Below are 20,137 nucleotides of genomic sequence, written 5' to 3' on the forward strand. Positions count from 1 at the left end.
CACAACCGACAAAAAAATAAAAAATAAAAAAAATAAAAAACTAGCGAGGGTCTGGGTAATGCAGCTCAGTCTCAGAGTGCTTAACTAGCTCCAGGACCTCTTGCCATCACCACAAAAAAATGTCTGAACATTTAAATGTAAATTTTTGAACGTGCTAAGCAAATGTTCTTCCACTGAGTTATACACCTTTTTTCTTTTGCTAGTCCTGGGCCTGGGCACTGTCCCTGGACTCCTTTTGGCTAAAGGATAGCACTGTACCACTTGAGCCACAGTGCCAATTCTGTTTTTTTCTGTGATTGACTGGAGATAGAATCTCATAGACTTTCCGGCCTGAGCTGGTTTCAAACTGCATCCTCAGATCTCAGCTTCCTGAGTGGCTAGGATTATAGGTATGAGCTCTAGCATATCTGGTTTATTTATTTATTTTTTGGGTCCGGTTGTGGGGCCTGAACTCTGGGCCTGAGCGCTGTCCCTCAGCTCTTCAGCTCAAGGCTAGCGCTCTACCACTTGAGCCACAGCGCCACTTCCGGCTTTTTTTCCTTTTTGCTTATGTGGTGCTGAGGAATCCAACCCAGGGCCTCAGGCATGCAAGGCAAGCGCTCTACCACTGAGCCACCTTCCCAGCCCCAATCTGGTTTATTTAATAAAAACAACTTTGCAACTTTGCTTTATGTTCATCTATGTGATGTGGTATACCAGTAGAAACCATACTTGGCAGAACAAGAACAAAATCATCAAGACACGAGATGGGGTCCCTTGTGAGTATATTTTTGTGTTCAAACACACACACACACGCACACACTCTCTCTCTCACACACACACACACACACACACACTAGACGGTTGAATAGGGAGGGCAGTGGAGATGGAACAGGAAGCATCCGGGTGTCACTGGCACAGGGGTAGCATAGGGACAAAGAGAGCATCTGTTCCCACTCTGGTCCCCCACCCCCCCGCGGGGAGACCCATGGCTGGAAGAACAGGGAGTGCTTATTTTCTTGGCAGAAAAGTCTCAAAGTGCAACCATTTCTTTTATAAAAAGCGCCTTCCCTCCACTCTGCCCAGCCCAGCCCCCTGCACAGGCTGTCCTCTGGGCTGAAAGGACAGGGTCATGGGGAAGGACATAGGCCAAAGCTCTGAAGGGCTCAGTGGTGTGAAGAATTAGGCATAGTGGCTCCCAGGGGTCAGGGGGTGGTCCCCTCTGTGGTCCAGCTGGTCCTGCAATCGGGCAAACTCGGCCAGCTCATTGAGCTCCTGGAACTGTCGGTCCGTCTTATGGCTGACCAGTGATCGGTAGAAGTGGACCGCAAAGACGATAAAGACCAGGCCACAGGGGACCATGATAGCAGTGGAGGCGATGGCTGCTGCCTGGCCTGGGGTGATGCCACCACTGCTGTTATTATTATAGCCAGGGTTGGCTGAAGGCTTGCTAGTGGGGCTCGGCTGGCCTGGCTGCTTCTTGAGGGGTAAGAACTTGACCCAGCAGAGCAATACGACCTCAGCCAGGAAGAGCAGCGTCCCAATAACGGTGGAGAAGGCCCAGGCCAGCTCAATGTGGCGGTGCATGCGCTCATGTGGTGACTCCTTGACGGAGTTGAGGTTGTGTACGTTGCTCACCGCCTCGATGTTGGGCAGGATGCAGGTGCTGATCATAAGCGCAAACAGGTGCACGGCCACCAGCACCGTGGTGCAGGCACTAAAGACAATGAGCAGCCCTGGTGGATAGTCATGTTCGGCGTCCAGCTGCACCTCCACCATTGCCACCTAGGGGAGGGAGGATAGGGAGAATGAGTGACAACATCAAATCTCGCCTCTCCTCTTGTCAGGCTCTGGGACATTGTGGGAAGGAATAATAAAGCCCCACGCACTTGGGGTAGAGAAATGGCAGACAGTATTGGTGGAGAAAGCAAACTTGGAGCCTACTAGCTATGTGCCCAAGGGAAAGCCTCTCTGAGCCTCATCTTTCTAGAAAACAGGATATCACATTAGTTCATAAAAACATCTTAACAAAGGAGAGGTCCTAGTGCATGGTGAATACCGCCCAAATGGGAATGCTGTTAGTGCCAAACATACCACATTTTGATAGTATGCATATTTTAAATTAATTTATGCATACTTTTTTATTAAAAAACATTAAAGATGTACTGAGTTTAGCTAAGTGGTAGAGTGCTTGCTTCAATCCCCCAAATTTCAAAAACCAAACCAATAAAAATGTACAAAAGGGGCTGGGAAGGTGGCTCAGTGGAAGAGTGCTTGCCTCGCATGCATGAGGCCCTGGGTTCATTCCTCAGCACCACATAAGCAGAAAAAGCCAGAAGTCGCTGGGTGCTGGTGGATCACACCTGTAATCCTAGCTACTCAAGAGGCTGAGATCTGAGGATTACAATTCAAAGCCAGCCAGGGCAGGAAAGTCCATCAGACTCTTATCTCTAATTAAAACGACTAGAAAAGCCAGCGCTGGTGGCTCACGCCTGTAATCCTAGCTACTCAGGTGGCTGAGATCTGAGGATCTCGGTTCAAAGCCAGCCCGAGCAGGAAAGACCATGAGACTCCTATCTCCAATAAACCACCAGAAAACCGGAAGTGGCGCTGTAGCTCAAGTGGTAGAGCGCTCGCCTTGAGCTGAAGAGCTGAGGGACAGCGCCCAGGCCCAGAGTTCAAGCCCCACGACCAACCCCCCCCCCCCCAAAAAAAAAGCCAGGAGTGGCACTGTGGCTCAAGTGGTAGAGCACTAGTCTTGAGCTGAAGAGTGCCCAGGCCCAGAGTTCACCCTCCCACAACTGACCAAAAAAAAAAAAGGGGGGGGGGGGGGAGGGTGGCTGGGAAGGTGGCTCAGTGGTAGAGTGCTTGCCTTGCATGCATGAGGCCCTGGGTTCGATTCCTCAGCACCACATAAGTAGAAAAAGCTGGAAGTGGGGCTAAGACTCAAGTGGTAGAGCACTAACCTTGAGCTGAAGAGCTGAGGTACAGCATTCAAGCCCCACTACTGACCAACAAAACAAAACAAAACAAAACCAGCTGAATGCTGGTATCTCATGCCTGTAATCCTAGCTACTCAGGAGGCTGAGGTCTGTGAGACTTTTTTTTTTTTTTTTGTCGGTCGTGGGGCTTGAACTCTAGGCCTGGGCGCTGTCCCTCAGCTCTTCAGCTCAAGGTGAGCACTCTACCACTTGAGCTACAGCGCCACTTCCGGTTTTCTGGTGGTTTAATGGAGATAGGAGTCTCATGGTCTTTCCTGCTCGGGCTGGCTTTGAACCGCTATCCTCAGATCTCAGCCTCCTGAGTAGCTAGGATTACAGGCGTGAGCCACCAGCGCCCGGCTGAGACTTTTTTTTTTGGTGGATCATGGGGCTTGAATTCTGGGCCTGGGCGCTCAGCTCAGCTCAAGGCTAGTGCTCTACCACTTGAGCCACAGCGCCACTTCCAGCTTTTTCTGCTTTTGTGGTGCTGAGGAATCAAACCCTGGGCCTCAGGCATGCAAGGCAAGCGCTCTACCACTGAGCCACCTTAGCTACCTTCCCAGCCCCTCTCAGCCTTCTTAGTAGCCAGGAGTATAGGCTTGAGCCACCCGTGCTGGGCCGACTGTGGGACTCTTATTACCACTAAACTACTCAAAAAAGCTGGAAGTAGCATTGTGGTTCAAGCGGTAGAGTGCTATCCTTAGTACAAAGAAGCTCCGGGACAGTGCCCAGGGCCTGAGTCCAAGCCCCAGGACAGGCAAAAGAAAAAAAAAGAAGGCTGACATCTAAGGAATGTGGTTCAAAGCCAGCCTGAGCACAAAAGTCCATAAGACTTATCTCCAATTAACCAGCAGAAAACTGGAAATGGAGCTATGGCTCAAAGTCTTGAAAAAAGAGCTCAGAGACAGCACCTAGGCCCCTAGTTCAAGCCCAACGACCGAAAAACAACCACCACCACCACCACCACCCACCACCTCTCACACCCAAACCAGGCCCCTCATTCATAATCTCCTCGGGGAACAGGGAATAGGAAGGGGTTGGAGGGTGAAGGCTCTCCCTGCCTGCGTCACACATTGGACATTTCTAAGAATGCAGCGCACACACTGACAAGGAACCTTGCCACACTTCCCAGAAGAGACGGACTCAACTCGGTCAACCCGGTGCCCATTTCTTGGCTGGACAGCCAGCAAACCCCAGGACCATTTCTTCCTCTAGCCCCAGAGCTGATGTACCAGCTCCTAGTTCCTGGAGACAGGGGTTACCAGGGGCACAGTTTGCATCTGCCACCTGCTCTTCTCTTCTCACCTAGATCTTGCAAATAACCCTCATGTGAAGGAGCCAGCTCATCAGATCTGGGCCAGGAGAAGCGGGTAGTGGGCATGCTGCCCAGGTCTGCCACTGAGCGCGGGGTCAAGGGCAGCAGGCACCAAGGAACATGACACCATCAACAATAGTGATTCCATTTTTTAGAGACAGAGTCTTGCCTTGTTACACTGTGCTTAGACTCGTGCTTCTACCTACCAAGTGCTGGGATTGCAGGTGTATGCCACCACTCCCAGTGGCTTGTGACTTTCTTTTTCTGGTAGTATTAGGGTTTGAACTCAGGGCATTGTCCTTGCTTGGCAGGTTTTGTACTACTGGAGTCCCATCTCCAGGTCTTTTTGTTCTGGTTAATTTTGAGATAGTCTCACTTTTATACCCAGCCCTGGCTGAATGAGATTCTCCTATTTATGCATCCTGTCATATCTGGAGGTGACAAGTGCCCACCATCTTGCTAACGGCTACAGGTTGAGATGGGGTCTTTTGAACTCTGCCTCCAAAGTAGCTAGGATTACAGGCATGTGTGATCAGTGCGTGGCCAGTTATTCTACAGTAAGGATAATACATTTGTTCTGTCTGGTGGTAGGTTCAGAAAGGGGTGTCTGATGCTGAAATTTTTGCCATTGATCTTACCAGCAGCAGCAGGGAATTCCTGCGTCGCCCTCCCCCTCTTTCTTGCCCCACCAGATCTCTGACTCCTCAGCCCTTCATCAGGCTTCATGTTCCAGGCAAGTTTTCTTTGGGTTTTTGGTCTTACCGATTCCACACATCTAAAATGGGAGTGAGGAATGCCATGTGCCTCCAGGAGCTATTGAGGAGTGAACTAATCCTTGTGAAATGGTGCCTGGCACAGAATAGAGCATCAGTCAAATGAGCTTTAATATTACTGCTCAGTTTAGAACCCATGTCTCTGAGATCCTCACGTTTTCTATCCTCCTGCTGGAGGGGCCAGGCCTGGCCAGAGATGGCTTTGGAAATGGAACTGCCCCTTGCCTCACCATGGGGTCTCGGAAATGAGGGACTTCTCAGACTGTTTCAATGGGATTCACACACTTTTTTTTTTTTTTGTCGGTCGTGGGGCTTGAACTCTGGGCCTGGGCGCTGTCCCTCAGCTCTTCAGCTCAAGGCGAGCGCTCTACCACTTGAGCTACAGCGCCACTTCCGGTTTTCTGGTGGTTTATTGGAGATAGGAGTCTCATGGTCTCTCCTGCCCGGGCTGGCTTTGAACCGAGATCTTCAGATCTCAGCCTCCTGAGTAGCTAGGATTACAGGCGTGAGCCACCAGCGCCTGGCTTGGATTCACACACTTTTGCCCAAGAATTCCCACAACCTGCAAGGATGCGAACTTCTTTTTTTTGATTGTAGGTCCTGAACTCAGGGCCTGGGCCCTGTCACTGAGCTTTTTTTTTTTTTTGTCAATCATGGGGCCTGAACTCTGGGCCTGGGCGCTGTCCCTCAGCTCTTCAGCTCAAGGCTAGCGCTCTACCACTTGAGCTACAGCCCCACTTCCAGCCTTTTCTGCTTCTGTGGTGCTGAAGAATCGAACCCAGGGCCTCAGGCATGCAAGGCAAGCACTCCCATTGAGCCACCTTCCCAGCCCCTAACACTCTACCATTTTGAACCACAGGGCCACTTCTGTTTTTCTTTGGTTATCTAGAGATAAGAGTTTCATGGACTTTCCTGCCCAGGTTGGCCTGGAACAAGGATCCTCAGCTCTCAGTCTCCTCTGTAGCTAAGATTATGGGCATGAGCTACCCGTGCCAGGGCAGCTGGATATGTACTTTTTATCCTGGGAGTTTACAAAACAGTTCAAACTCATGTAAATCTGGAGCAATGCCATCAGGATTTTGACTTAAAAAAAGGAAAGAAAAACAGTGACCTGAAGCCGATTCTGAGCGCTCTTAGTCCATGTGGGTGAGGGGGTTGAGCAGCAGTGCAGGCAGCCGGCTGGCTGGAATAAGCCCAGTAAGAGCCGCTGCCCCCAGGCCTGCCAGTGCCTGGGAGGCAGGGCACCCCCAGCAGGTCTTCCCTCCTCCCCCTCTACACTTCCTTTTCCTGTTTTGGCTGCAGCTTGGAACCTGAAACCTGAGAAAGGACAAGCAGAGAGACTGCTGCCCGACTGCCCTGGTGCAAGGGTTCATTCCACACACACTGCACATGTCCTGAGCCGTTAGGTGGGCCGGCCCTGAGCTGGTGCTGGGTGGTTTCTGGTGGGGGGCGGGGGAGGGCTGTATGTAGGCAGCTCCCAATCTGTCCTGTACCTGGTGCCTCCTGGCATCCTGGCCACCCCCCCTTTACCCTCCTGCAGAGCCCATAAGCCCACAGATGCCCCTCCCCTCCAAGTACACACCATGTGTGCTCACGAAGCTGGTGACCCCAAGCCCGCGTCTGCATTTACAAAGTGGAAGGGAGCCTGCTTCTTATGGTTACAAAGATGCAAGGAGTTAATGAACATAAATAGTTCCCTCCAATAAATTTAAAGTATTATCATTATTCCAGCTGGGGATGACACCTAGTAGCAGAGTGCTTGCCTGCACTGCTACACAAAACAAAAATAAGCCATTATTCTGTTTTTTCCTTTTTGGTTGGTTATGGGGCCTGAACTCTGGGACAGTCCCTGGCACAGTCCCTCAGCTCTTTAGCTCAAGGCTAGCACTCTACCATTTGAGCCACAGTGCTACTTCCGGCTTTTTCTGCTTATGTGGTGCTGAGGAATCGAACCGTGGGCCTCATGTATGCAAGGCAAGCGCTCCACCACTGAGCCACCTTCCCAGTCCAAACCATTATTCTTTGCTTGAGGAAACTGAGGCTCAGAGGTGAGGTTAATTGGAAAAGTTATCTTGGTGTTGGATGGGGGATTTGAACTCCTGTCATTTGGAAGCCCATTCACAACAGGGGTCATAGAGCGCTTTCCTCTCACGGCTGCTGAGGTTAAATGAGGTTTGGAAGTGTAAATATTTAGCACAGAGTCAGCCACAGGAGAAGCTCAATAAATCTTAGTTAAAAGGAAAAACACACAGCTAGAAGCAGAACAATAGCTCCTGGATGCTCAGTCCCGGCCGGGGAAGACAATCCTCATGTCCATGTTCTGCCTTTACTCTGAGCCTCTTCTGCCCCATTCTCGGGCAGTCCTGACAACTTGACTCTATACAAAGAGAACATGTACCCTACACCTCCTCTGCCGGATGGGGGACACACCCTCAGGATGCTGGCACCCAGCCGGCCTAAGATGACAAAACTAGCCAACCCTCCTTCAACCTAGGCGTTGGACTGAGAGAGGCCGAGTCCTCTAAGGAAGAGGAAGGGGCCCTCGGCCCTGCTGCGGAAGAAACCCCATCACCCTCAAAGGCCCTAATCATTCCTGGAACTCCAGCCACACAGGCTGGTTGTATACACCACTGCCACATTTGGGGCCGAGTTAAACGCCAGGAGGGTGCATTAAGAAATGATTCCTAGGGGCATAAAAGCCACTGATTCCCCCTCCTCTCCCCAAGTCATGTGGCTTGAATTCAGGGCCTGGGCACTGTCATTGAGCTTCTTTTGCTCAAGGCTAGCTAGCACTCTACCACTTGAGCCACAGCGCCACTTCCAGCTTTTTCTGTGTATGTGGTACTGAGGAATGGAACCCAGGGCTTCATGCATGCTAGGCAAGCACTCTACCACTGAGCCACCTTCCCAGCCCGCCTCCATGTTCTCCCTGCCCCAATGCTTCCCACTTGAGAAATGTCCCCCAGGGTGGGGAGAATATAGTTTATGGGGACCTTGAAGAATCTGGCAGCTGACACTCAGAGACCCAGAGAGAACAGATCAGATCAGATCAGGTTGCATGCAGCAGCTTCACAAGGTAAATATAGCCCAAGAGCTGGGCCCATTAACCCAAAATAAACAAATCCTAGCCAGCCAGCCTAGCCAAGTGCCTCCATGAACTTGACCACCCGAGGCCTAAAAGAGATAGGCCCAGAGGGGCCGGGAAGGTGGCTCAGTAGTAGAGTGTTTTGCCTTGTATGCATGAGGCCCTGGGTTTGATTCCTCAGCACCACATAAACAGAAAAAAATGGAAGTAGCACTGAGGGCTCTAGCTTTGAGCCGAAGAACTGAGGGACAGCACCTAGGCCCAGAGTTCAGGCCCCATGACCGACAAAAAAAAGAGAGAGAGAGAGAGAGACCCAGAGACCATAAAGCTCAGCTTCACAAAGCGTGCAGGCAACACAGGACATGACAAACTTTTTTCCCCCTGGTTGGTCATGGGGCTTGAACTCTGGGCCTGGGCGCTGTCCCTTAGCTCTTTGGCTTAATGCTAGGACTCTATGACTTGACCTACACAACACCACTTCCAGTTTTCTGTTGGTTCACTGGAGACAAGAGTCTCACAGACTTTCCTGCCCAGGCTGGCTTTGAACCACAATCCTCAGCTCTCAGCCTCCTGAGTAGCTAGGATTATAGGCATGAGTCACCAGCGCCCCACAACACGCCAAACTTTTAAGGACTGAAGACCCTGATCCTGCAGTGGCCAGGGCTTAGTGGACTTGCTCAGATGCTTGCTCACCCCACTTGAACTCCAGCCCCTTTCCCTCCCTACTGTGGGGTTTGACAGTAGGATGCTGGGCACCTGGACTTGAAGTCCAGGCCCTTTTGAGGCAGCCTCTCCTCCCGTGCTAGGCCCAAAGCCAGTGGCCACAATGGGAGACACCCTTCACGCCCTAGTTTGGGTCTGCTTTTGTTCATTGCCTGAGAAACATGCTAGGCTGCAGGCTTGAGTTCAGGGGCCATAAGATGTGGTCATACAGGGTCACCCACAGATGTCTAAGGCCTGCCTGCCTACCTCACCTCAAAAGGAAACAGTCCATTAAGAGAGATCTGAGGCCTAGTCCAGTGATTTACAAAATCTCCTGACCACAGGAGTCCAATCTTCCAAATGTTTCTATAAATAGACCTATGCACACTTTTATAACAAACGAAAGTTCTATCCGACACCACTAATCCTCGAGGCCTGCCAATAGTCTATTCTTGCAAGATGCAAGGCATGCTGCTACTCTAGTTCATTCCATTCTTTGTTCCCCCAACCCCCAGCACTGGGTTGGATCCCAGGGACTCAAGCATGCTAGGCAAATGCTCTACCAATGAGTTACACTTCCAGCCTCCATTCCTATTTCATTTTGAAAAATGCTAGTTTCACCAGGCATCAGTGGCTCATGTCTATGATCCTAGTTACTCAAGAGGCTGAGATCTGAGGATTGTGGTTTAAAGCTAGCTTGGGCAGAAAAGTTCACAAGACTTTAAAAAAATAAAAAAATAAAGTGGGGCTGGGAAGGTGGCTCAGTGGTAGAGTACTTGCCTCGCATGCATGAGGCCCTGGGTTCGATTCTTCAATACCACATAATCAGAAAAAGCTGAAAGTGGTGCTGTGGCTCAAGTGGTAGAGCTTTGAGCTGAAGAACTGAGGGACAGTGCCTAGGCCCAGAGTTCAGGCCCCATGACTGACAAGAAATGCTGCTGTGGCTCTAATTGGTAGAATGTTAGTCTGTTAGTCTTGAGCACAAAATCTCAGGAACAGTGCTGAGGCCCAGAGTTCAAGCCCCAGGACCAGCAAAACAACAAACAAACAAATAAATAAGCTAATGTCCACGCACTAAATTTGTATCGTAAACCACTAACAAGTTAAATCTGTAAATAGAAGAACCGGTGACAGGCCTAGACTTTCTTTTCTCTTCATCTGGAAAATTTCAATGTTCTCCCAAGTCATTACTATGTTCTGGTCTCCAACCAGGTCCTTAATAGAGCTGTCCATTCATTCATAAAAAAGTTATGTGTTGGATGCTAGTGGCTCACACCTGTAATCCTAGCTACCCAGAGGGCTGAGATCTGAGAATCATGGTTCAAAGCCAGTCAAGCCAGCCATGGGAAGAAAAGTTTGTGTAACTCTTATCTTCAATTAACTACCAAAATGCTGTGAAGAGATGTATGGCTCAAGCAGGAGAGTACCAGCCTTGAGTAGGAAAAGCCAAGTGAGAACTGAAGGATTGAACCAATGCAAAAAAGGGATAAAGGCCTGGCCCAAGTGTATAGTACCTGCCTTGAAATCTTGATTCCCCAGAGTTCAACTTCCAGTTCCAAATATGCACATGTGCACTTCCACATGTGCGCGCATGCGCGCACACGCACGCGCACACACACACGCCGTTTGGAGACCATAGTTCAACAAAGGCCCATAGTGATTTTGTAAATAGTTTTACTTACATACCCATTTACTGGCCATGTCTGTTACTTCACACCCAGTCCATGGCCAATGGGAGAGTTGAGGAGCTACCTCAGGGACCCCATGATCTTTACTGAAAAAGTTGGCTGAACCCTGGGTTAGACCAATGATCCTCAAAGAAGGGTATCAAGTAAGAGTCCCATAAAGATTTTCAAAAAAGAAAGAAAGAAAGAAAGAAAGAAAGAAAGAAAGAAAGAAAGAAAAAGATGTATTTTTTTTGGGGGGGTCCGGTCGTGGGGCCTGAACTCTGGGCCTGGGTGCTGTCCCTCAGCTCTTCAGCTTAAGGCTAGCGCTCTACCACTTGAGCCACAGCGCCACTTCCGGCTTTGTTCTTTTTGTTTATGTGGTGCTGAGGAATCGAACCTAGGGCCTCATGCATGCAAGGCAAGCATTCTACCACTGAACCACCTTCCCGGCCCCAAGAAATGTATTCTTTACACCTGACTTATATAACAATGACCCCTCTCTATGTATATCACCTTTACAATAATAATAAAATAATTTAAAAAATTATTTAAAAATAAACGAATGACGGTTAGGAGCCCTGTCAGGGGGAAATCAGCTGCCAAGGTTTAAGCCTTATGTCCAGTTTGCTTCCTCCAAGGGAGCCTTACTCCTCACCTCAATCCAACATCCATCACCACAGTGCCACCTCAGCAAAACCAACTTAAAGACTTTCCCCCTGGCCAGCCACAGACCCAGCAACCAGAGACCCAGCAACCTCATTGCTCTCAGCAGAGAATTCCTGAAACAGGCCGCAGGCACAGGCAAAGTTTCACAAGCCTTTGCTGGGCCAGCAGCACCCTCTTCTTGGGATATTCAGCAAACCCAATTCATGCACAGCCTAACATACAAATCTAATGTGCAAAACCTGCATCTAGAAGACCTCAAAGGACCAGTTATCACACAGCTAGGGGGTGGGGAGGGTTACCAGAGGCTTCAAATCAGAGACCAGGGCTTGAGTCCTACTTACTGGTGGTCGGGGCCTCTAAGAAGCCTAGTTTTCCTGTCTTGAGTACATACTTTTAAGAGCTGTTGTGAGGATTAAACAAGAATGAAAGGAAAAGGCTCAGGCCTGGCACAACAGGGGTTCGGTAAATAGCAACTACTTTCATCCTATTATAGAATTCTTGCAACTTCTCTGTCTATAACTTTTGATGACTCCTGTTGCCTACACAGGAGTTGAACCTTTTTGTTTTTTGGTTGGTGGTGGAGCTTGAATTTAGGGAATGAGCACTGTCTCTGAGCTCTACCACTTTGAGTCACAGTTCCACTTCCAGTTTTCTGGTAGTTAACTGAAGATAAGAGTCCACAACCAAACCACGATCTTCAGATCTCAGCCTCCTGAGTAGCAAGGATTACAGGTGTAAGCCACCAGTGCCTGGCTCAAGCTTCTTCAACAGCCAATCAAGGCCTTCTATAGGTGGCACAATCCCCCCACACCAACCTTCCAGGCTTTCCCCAAGATTCATCTTGGTTAACAGCTCCTGCCATGTCCTTTAACCTGAACCAAGGCTCTTCTCCAAGCCCTAACCCCACCATCCTCAAGGCTCTGCTGGAATAATTTGCTTTTAACTCTGCTAACTCTGCTTGGTGCTTATAATCCCAGCATTCAGAGGCTGAGGCAGAAGGATTGGGCCAACCTGGAGTTGGAAGAAAAACAAAACAAAATGTCAAGCAAGTAACCCTACTTCTATGGGGGAAAGGGGTGAGCAAGTTTCCAGGCTACCAAGTCAAATACTCTAAGTACTCTGCAAATACTCACTTGGTGAATTCTCACTAATGAGGTTGGTGCTGTTGTTGCCCTATTTTATAGACCAGGAAACAGGTTCAGAGAGGGTAAGTGACTTAGCCAAAGTCTTTCAGTTGTAAGAGGAAGAGCTGGTGCAGGTGGACGCATTGCAACAATGAGATGTACAAGTCGTTATGTCGATAAATGAACTTTAGGGCTGGGAAGGTGGCTCAGTGGTAGAACGCTTGCCTTGCATGCATGAGGCCCTGGGTTCGATTCCTCAACACCACATAAGCAAAAAGAAAAAATCCAGAAGTGGGGCTGTGGCTCAAGTGGTAGAGTGGTAGCCTTGAGCTGAAGAGCTGAGGGACAGCACCCAGGCCCAGAGTTCAGGCCCCACGACCGGACCCCCCCCAAAAAAAAAAGAAAAAAAAAGAAAAACAAACTTTGTAACTTTTTTTTTGGGGGGGGGTGTGGTAAATGGGGGTGGGGAGATGGAAAGGGATGGGAAGGGGAAACAAAGGAGGCGGAAATAATGCTTGATAAAAATGTACTCATTATCTTGCCCATGTAATTGTAACCCCTCTGTACGGTATTTTCACAACAAAAAAATAAAAAATAAAAAAAATAAAAAAGAAGAAGAGCCGGAAGTTAAACCCAAGTTGTCTGGCTGGAGGGCCATCTCCCGCTTTGCTCTACTGTACTTGAGCCTCTCAGCTCTCTAACGCTTGTTCTCTTGCTATGCCATGGTCACATGGCTCAGCAGCTTCCCAGGCAGGTGACCTCAGTCATCACCTGAGATGACCACCTGCCCTCACCAGGCTGTAGAGAGCATATCAAGATGGTACGTGGGAAGGGCTGAGCATGGTTGGCTCCAGCCTGTAATCACAGCCACTCAGAAGGCTGAGATCTGAGGATCTCAGTTGGAAGCCAGACTCTTTTCCTCCAATTAATCACCAAAAAAAAAAAAAAAGAAAGAAAGAAGAAAGTTGAGCTGTGGCTCAAAGTGGTAGAGAGCTAGTTTTGAGCAAAAAAGCTCAGGAACACACACACACACACACACACACACACACACACACACACACACACACACACACACACACACACACACACACACACAGCCAGGCTCATGCCAGGTTCCAAGTTCAAGCTACATACACACACACACACACACACACACACACGCAAGCGCACGCACGCGCGCTCACACACACACACACACACACACACACACACACACACACACGGAGCCAGGCTCATGCCTACAATCTTAGCTACTCAGGAGGCTGAGATCTGAGGATTGCGGTTCAAAGCCAGCCTGGGCAGGAAAGTGAGACTTTTATTTTTTTTGGTTTTGGGGCTTGAACTCTGAGAACTGGAAGTGTTCAGTTTTCTGGTACTTAATTGGAGATAAGAGTCTCATGGCCTTTCCTGCCTGGGCTGGCTTTGAACTACGATCCTCAGATTTCAGCCTCCTGAGTAGGATTCAAGGCGTGAGCCAGCAGTGCCAGGCTTGTGAGACTCTTCTCTCCAATTAAATCACTGAAAAAACCTGCAGTGTCACTGTGGCTCAAGTGGTAGAGTGCTAGCTTTGGGCAACAGGAGCTCAGGGCACAGCCCAGACCCAGAATTGAAGCCTCACGACTTGGGGGGAGGTACGTGCCAACACCTGGCACCGTGGCTGGCCTAGTGCAAGAGACAAGCCCACTCCAACAATAACAAACACTACTGAGGATGAGTACTGAACACAGAATAGCTTCTTGCTCAGCTTGAGGCCCTTGAAACTCCAAACTTGTCACAGAGGCTCAATAATGTCTTATGACTTGAATGCTTCCTTCCAAATCATTTTTACAGAAATCGTAGCCAACTTCTCAACCTGCTCTGGAACCTGGAACAAAAAGGTGCTGGGGGCAGAGAACTCGAGGAGGCAGATAATCCAAAAATAATTGATCCCAGGTCTTGGAAAGCATTTTGTTTACTGCAACAGGCTGACCTTCCCAATTATCATCTGCTTAGGCTAATGTTACAGCCTGCCCCTCCCCAGCAGGCAGGATCCTGTGTGCTCACAGGTCTTACAGGGGACAGAGACAGAGTCAGGCCCAGGCTAAGACTGCTGAGTGGTAACTTGAGGTATTGATGGCCCAAAGCAAGGTCCCCAGTGGGACCTTTGTTCCAGGGGCACCAGGTCATATGCTACATCTAGCACCCCTTGTTTGGTATGAGTCTGCCAAGGGCGGTTGTTTGTAGAAATGTTCTCAGGAGCAGAAGCCACTTCTGCAGAGCAGAGAAGATCTGGCCAATGCTTAAATCATCAGATCCTGAAATTCCCCAACCACTTCCAGACTCAGCCAGCCTTGTGAAAAAGCGTTATGCAAATGGTGGAGGATCGCCTTTGTACACATGAGCAAACTGGCTTCCAACAGGTCCCAGGTCCTCGGCCTCTTCCTAACACTTCACTGGTACCTGGCCAGCCCTTTCCACCACCAAGTGGCCAAATGGTTCAATCTCCACCAAGCTTTTTGGAAGACTCTCCCTTCAATCTCATCAGATAAGCAGGTGAATTTGGCATCCTAGGCAACTCAGCTACCTACTGGAGATCAAAGGTCAGTCGTGTCATGAGTTTGGTTTTCCAGGTCTTTAGGAAGGAAGCCCTTTGGGGGCAGGAAGCCTGTTGTGCTGACTCATAGGCCAAGGGAGAGTAATTCAGGAAGCTTGTCACTGTTACCAAGGGCTGCCTGGCACCCCTTCCTTTCTGAGGCTCACTGAAAGTCTGGGTGGCCTAATAAGGGTGGGGCCTGGTCAGACTTCCCACTACACACAAATCTCTCCCAGAGAATTCCAATTCGGTGGCCAATGGATAATTAATTACTGTCTTGTAACCTTGGAATGTAGGCAGTGTCAAGTCTCCCCCTTTCTTGCCAGTAGAACTTAGGGGTGCTACCAAACCTTCTCCACCCAGGCTAGGGAAAATAAGGTGCGGAAGAGATTAGTGTATGGAAGCCAAAGCTCACCAATGTCACTGCTGCCCTGGGCCTCTCAACTTCCTCCACTGTTTTAGCAAGAGGAAGGATGAGAACTTGAAAAGACAAGGCAAGTGTCATCCATCTGTCCCTTACCTCTACTGGGGCAGAAAGGGGCAGCAATCATTATCCCATTATCCTAAACCCAGAGGTGACTCCCTCCTTGTACGATAGAGAACATTTTTTTCTTGGCTTCAAAGACACTTTTTTTGCTCTTTCCTATTCTCTATAGCTGCTCCGAACTGTTCATGTCTGGAAACTGGTACACGTGCTTAAGTTCTGGATGGCAGCACACCTGGGTTCCAAGTCCCACTCTACTGGGTGAGGTGTGTGCCCTTGGGAAAGTCTCCTGACAAAATTGAAGGAGTGCTGAGGAGTGAGGGAATCCATAAAGTGCTTTATAAATGTCTACTGTTCACAGAGATTCCTCAGGCACAAAGTACTGACTGGTTTCTTAGAAATCGAGAAGGACAGAAAACAGATGGATCATTTTGCCCTAAACTAAAAACTTGGGGGTTATTCCTTTACTTTCAATCTGTCTCTGATATCCTCTTCTGGGATCCTTCAATTTCATTCTCAAAGTCATACAATGTTTTTCCTTTTCAATACTGGGGTTTTGAATTCAAGGCTTTGTGCTTGCTAAGGCAGGCACTCCAGAGAAACTTCTTTTTTTGGGGGGGAGGGGTCCAGTCATGGGGCCTGAACTCTGGGCCTGGGCGCTGTCCCTCAGCTCTTCAGCTCAAGGCTAGTAGCACTCTACCACTTGAGCCACAGCGCCACTTCCGGCTTTTTTCTTTTTGCTTATGTGGTGCTGAGGAATCGAACCCAGGGCCTCAGGCATTCAAGGCAAGCACTCTACCACTGAGCCACCTTCCCAGCCCCCAGAGAAACTTCTGAAAGAAGTCTTCCTTTACCACTTCGAAAATGCAATGTCCAGAAAAAGACAGTGACTGGCTTGAGGTCACACAGGTTTCAAGTGACAGAGCTAGGAGCGGTGGGTGCTTCCTCATGTTCAATCTCCTGGCCTTCCCACTGTGGCCCAGTGCACTCTGGGACTCTAAAATATTCAGGCTCCACAACACTGGTCCACTTGTTTGCAGAACACAGGGAGAGACCCAGACACACTCCCTTCCCACGAAAACACGGAGGGTGCAGCGCCACTCCCTTCCTCAAGGCCAAGGACATAGCTCCCACAAGCAGCAGGAAGGAGTGGTATGGCGGGCAGACCCCACTCAGGCAGACTGAGGTCACCCAGAGTAATGATAATGGACTTGTTATGTAGTATCCTGTCCCAGAGAAACTCCAAGGTTTCAGACCAAAGGAATTCCCAGCCCTTCTTTTGGGTTCCAACCTGCAAACCTCTGGAGCTCCACCCCTCTCAGGCTTCTCAGGCCAGGCCCTGGAGACTGTGGAGGGGATGGGAGGGAGGCCGGGAAGGAAATAGGCTACCCCTTAATCAAGCAAGAGTGTTCAAGGGGAACACTCCCACCTCCTCCCCCACACCCTGTGACTCAGTGGCAGGTCTCTGAAGAAAGTGAGGGTAGAGAATAACTGTCACCCCCCCCCCCCCCGCCCCCAGGTTGAGGCTCAGGGAAAATGTGGTGGAAAGAAGATATCAGGAAATCCCCTCTACTAGATGCTAAAAGACCTTGGCCAATGAATAGCTTCTGATCTCAGGTGCGAGGGCACAAGTCTTCATAGGACGCCAGTCCCCAAACCGGCCGGACTCTTATTAAAGCACCCTCCTTTCCCCTTGAACACTGGCGGAACTGTACTCTTACAGATTTAACGTTTGGAACGCATCATTCTTTGTGTCCACCCCGTTTCCCGGCCGGTTCTGCACCGGATCTGCCCATGTGAAGGCCACCTGGACCCCTGGCACGTCTTCTCATCCGTCCGTCACTCCACACCACCTCCCCCCCTCCAGCGTCCATGAAGGACCGCTTCTCACCAGCTCTTCCCCTTCCCCTGGCCCGCCCAGCCCGCTCCCCAGTGGGCCCCGTCGGGGCTGCGGCCAGGGGAGGGGGGCAGGGCGGCCCAGGCTCACCATGGCGAAGCCGGAGAGCAGAGCCGAGGTCCGGCTGGAGGCTTTGAGCTTGGCGCGACTCAGGTAGAGCTTGCGCCAGGACAGCGCCTGCATCGAGTGCTCGTTGAGACTCATCACCTCCGAGTAACTCTGGCCGATCCAGTCCGGGTAGGTGACGGCGTGCGGCGGCGGCGGGGCCCCCGGGAGCTCCCCGTCCCCGCTGCGGCGGCGGCTCCGACGGCTGCCGCTGGTGGAGTTGCTGCCGCTGAGGGGAAGCTCGGGGTGGCTGGTGCTCGGGGGCGGGGCGGGCTCCGGATGCATGGAGCACGCTGCGAAGGCAGCGGCCCCGGTCCCGCCGCACCTCCGCCTGCCCCCCGCCCCTACGCGGGCCCGGCCGCGCTGAACCCGGAGTGGAGCGAGCGGACACCGCACTAACTCGCAGGCCCGCAGCGGTGCGCCGCGCCGGTCCCAGAGCCCCAGGCGACCGCGACGCTAGCCGGCGCTCGGACGGGCGTCCGGTCTCGGATCCGGACCCTCAGCGCGCGACGTGATTGGCCACCGCCCTTGGATTATTTGCATGCACCACGCCCACCCAGTGCCCAGCAGGCGGTGCCTGCGCGTGGTCACGTGATCCGACGCCTCCGGACAGTCCCGCCCTCGGTCCTTGGCGCGACGCCGCCGCCCGCTCCCTCCTCCGGAAGCGCCCAGTGAGGGTTGGCGTCGCCTCTCACAGCCGCCTCGGCTCTGGTGGCCCGGCTCCCTCAGCAGCTCTGCGAGGCCGGGCCGCCTAAGGTCACCCCTGGGAACCTCTTGAGGCCCAAGGAACAGGTGGCGTCAGGTCTGCTGGAAAAAGAGCAAGCTGAAGTCTAGAGTTCGCTCAGGTGCAGAGGACAGGTAGGCTGGTGCCGGCTCTGAGAGGAAGAGCCACTCACCACCGAGGAGCAAACGACAATAATTTACAGGGTTGTAAATGCACAAAGAAGCAGGGTCAGGGAGGTTAGGACTGAGATGGCCATTTTCTGTCTTTTTTGTCGGTTGTGAGTCTTGAACTCTGGGTCTGGGCGCTGTTCCTCAGCTCTTCAGCTCCAGGCGAGCGCTCTACCCCTTGAGCTACAGCGCCACTTCCGGTTTCCTGCTGGTTCATTGGGGATAAGAACAGGACTTTCGTGCCCAGGCAGGCTTTGAACCGCAGTCCTAGACCTCGGCCTCCTGAGTAGCTAGGATTACAGGCGTCAGCCACGGCGCCTGGCGTGGCTTTTTTTTTTTTTTGGTCCGGTCGTGGGGCCTGAACTCTGGGCCTGGGCGCTGTCCCTCAGCTCTTCAGCTCAAGGCTAGCGCTCTACCACTTGAGCCACAGCGCCACTTCCGGCTTTTTTCTTATGTGGTGCTGAGGAATCGAACCCAGGGCCTCAAGCATGCAAGGCAAGTGCTCTACCACTGAGCCACCTTCCCAGCCCTGGCGTGGCTTTTTTTTGAGGCAAGGTCTTTTATGTAACCTAGGCTGGCTCAACCTATTGATTTTTCTTTCTCAGCCTCATGAGTGCTGGGGTTACAGGTGTGTCCTACCATTTCCATATCCATGGTAAATTGGAGCCTTTTTTTTTCTTTCAGGGCTTTCTTCCTTTTTTTTTTCTTTCTTTTGTGACAGTACTGGGGCTTGCATTGAGCTCTCACTTTGCTTTTCTGCTCAAGGATGACACTACCACGTGTGCCACTGCTCCACCTCTAGTCTTGTGATGACTAATTGGAGATGAGAGTCTTTCTCTCTCTCTCTCTTTTTTTTTTTTTTTGTCAGTCGTGGGGCTTGAACTCAGCAGAGAGCCTGGGCACTGTCCCAGAGCTTTTTCACTCAAGGCAAACACTCTACATTTTGAGCCACAGTATCACTTCCATTTTTTTTTTTTTTCCTGGTGGTTAAATCGGAGGTAAGAGTCTCTTGAACTTTCCTGCCTGGGCTGGCTTCCAACTGCAATGCTCAGATCTGCCTCCTGAGTAGCTAAGATTACAGACATGAGCCACCAGCGCCCCACTTGGTTTTTCTTTTTGAGGGCATCTCTCACTATGTAGTCCAAGCTGGCCTCAAACACACGATTCTAATGCCTCTATCTCTGGAGTCCTGGGATTACTAGCCTATACCACCAAGTTCAACTGCCCAATAGTTTGTTTTTTTTTTTAGCCAGTCTTGTGGCCTGAACCCTGGGCCTGGGTGCTCTCCTTGAGTTTTTGTGATCAAGGCTAGCATTCTACCACTTGAACCACAGCTTTTTTTCCCCAGGTTTTTGATGGTTAATTGGAGATGAGTCTCATGGACTTTTCTGCCTGGGCTGGCTTTGAACCATGATCCTCAGATTTCAGCCTCCTGAATAAGATTACAAGTGTGAGCCACTAGTGCCCAGCTTCATGTAGTAGCTATATTTTAAGATAAGCAAATCTTCAAATCCATTGACCATGTATCTTCTGAGTACATATATATGCTAGACCAACGAGATTTCTGGAAAATAAGCTTTATGGACTCTTACATTGGGTAGGGGAAAACAATAAACAATTTCATACCTTAGATTTGAGCTACTATTCAAAGAGCCAGGATCTAGCTATCCAGGTTCAAAGGAATTGCAAAGGCAAAGATCATGAAGCAGGGTAACTGTTAGAGCATTAGACAGCCAATTTTGTTTTGGAATGGGGGGGTAGAGTACTGGAGTAATGATGTTAAGTCCAAGGTAGGGACCTGTTTGTTTTTTTTTTTTGGTCGTGGGGCTTGAATTCTGGGCCTGGGCGCTGTCCCTCAGCTCTTCATCTCAAGGCAAGTGCTCTACCACTTGAGCC

At 50.5% G+C, this 20,137-nt stretch overlaps 1 protein-coding gene across 1 annotated transcript; it reads right to left on the bottom strand.

The window, feature by feature from the left end:
- Positions 1 to 747: 747 nt before the first annotated feature.
- Orai1 (ORAI calcium release-activated calcium modulator 1) lies at positions 748 to 17,769 on the bottom strand. Its single transcript, XM_042669016.1, has 2 exons — positions 17,336 to 17,769; positions 748 to 1,764 (listed from the first exon to the last, which is right to left on the bottom strand). Exons 1-2 carry the CDS (start codon positions 17,633 to 17,635, stop codon positions 1,162 to 1,164), a joined length of 903 nt encoding a protein of 300 aa, XP_042524950.1. The 5' UTR covers positions 17,636 to 17,769; the 3' UTR covers positions 748 to 1,161.
- Positions 17,770 to 20,137: the final 2,368 nt, after the last annotated feature.

This window comes from Dipodomys spectabilis, unplaced genomic scaffold, assembly GCF_019054845.1.
Source record: "Dipodomys spectabilis isolate Male_0828 unplaced genomic scaffold, ASM1905484v1 ptg000480l, whole genome shotgun sequence".
In the NCBI taxonomy this organism is placed as follows: domain Eukaryota; kingdom Metazoa; phylum Chordata; class Mammalia; order Rodentia; family Heteromyidae; genus Dipodomys; species Dipodomys spectabilis.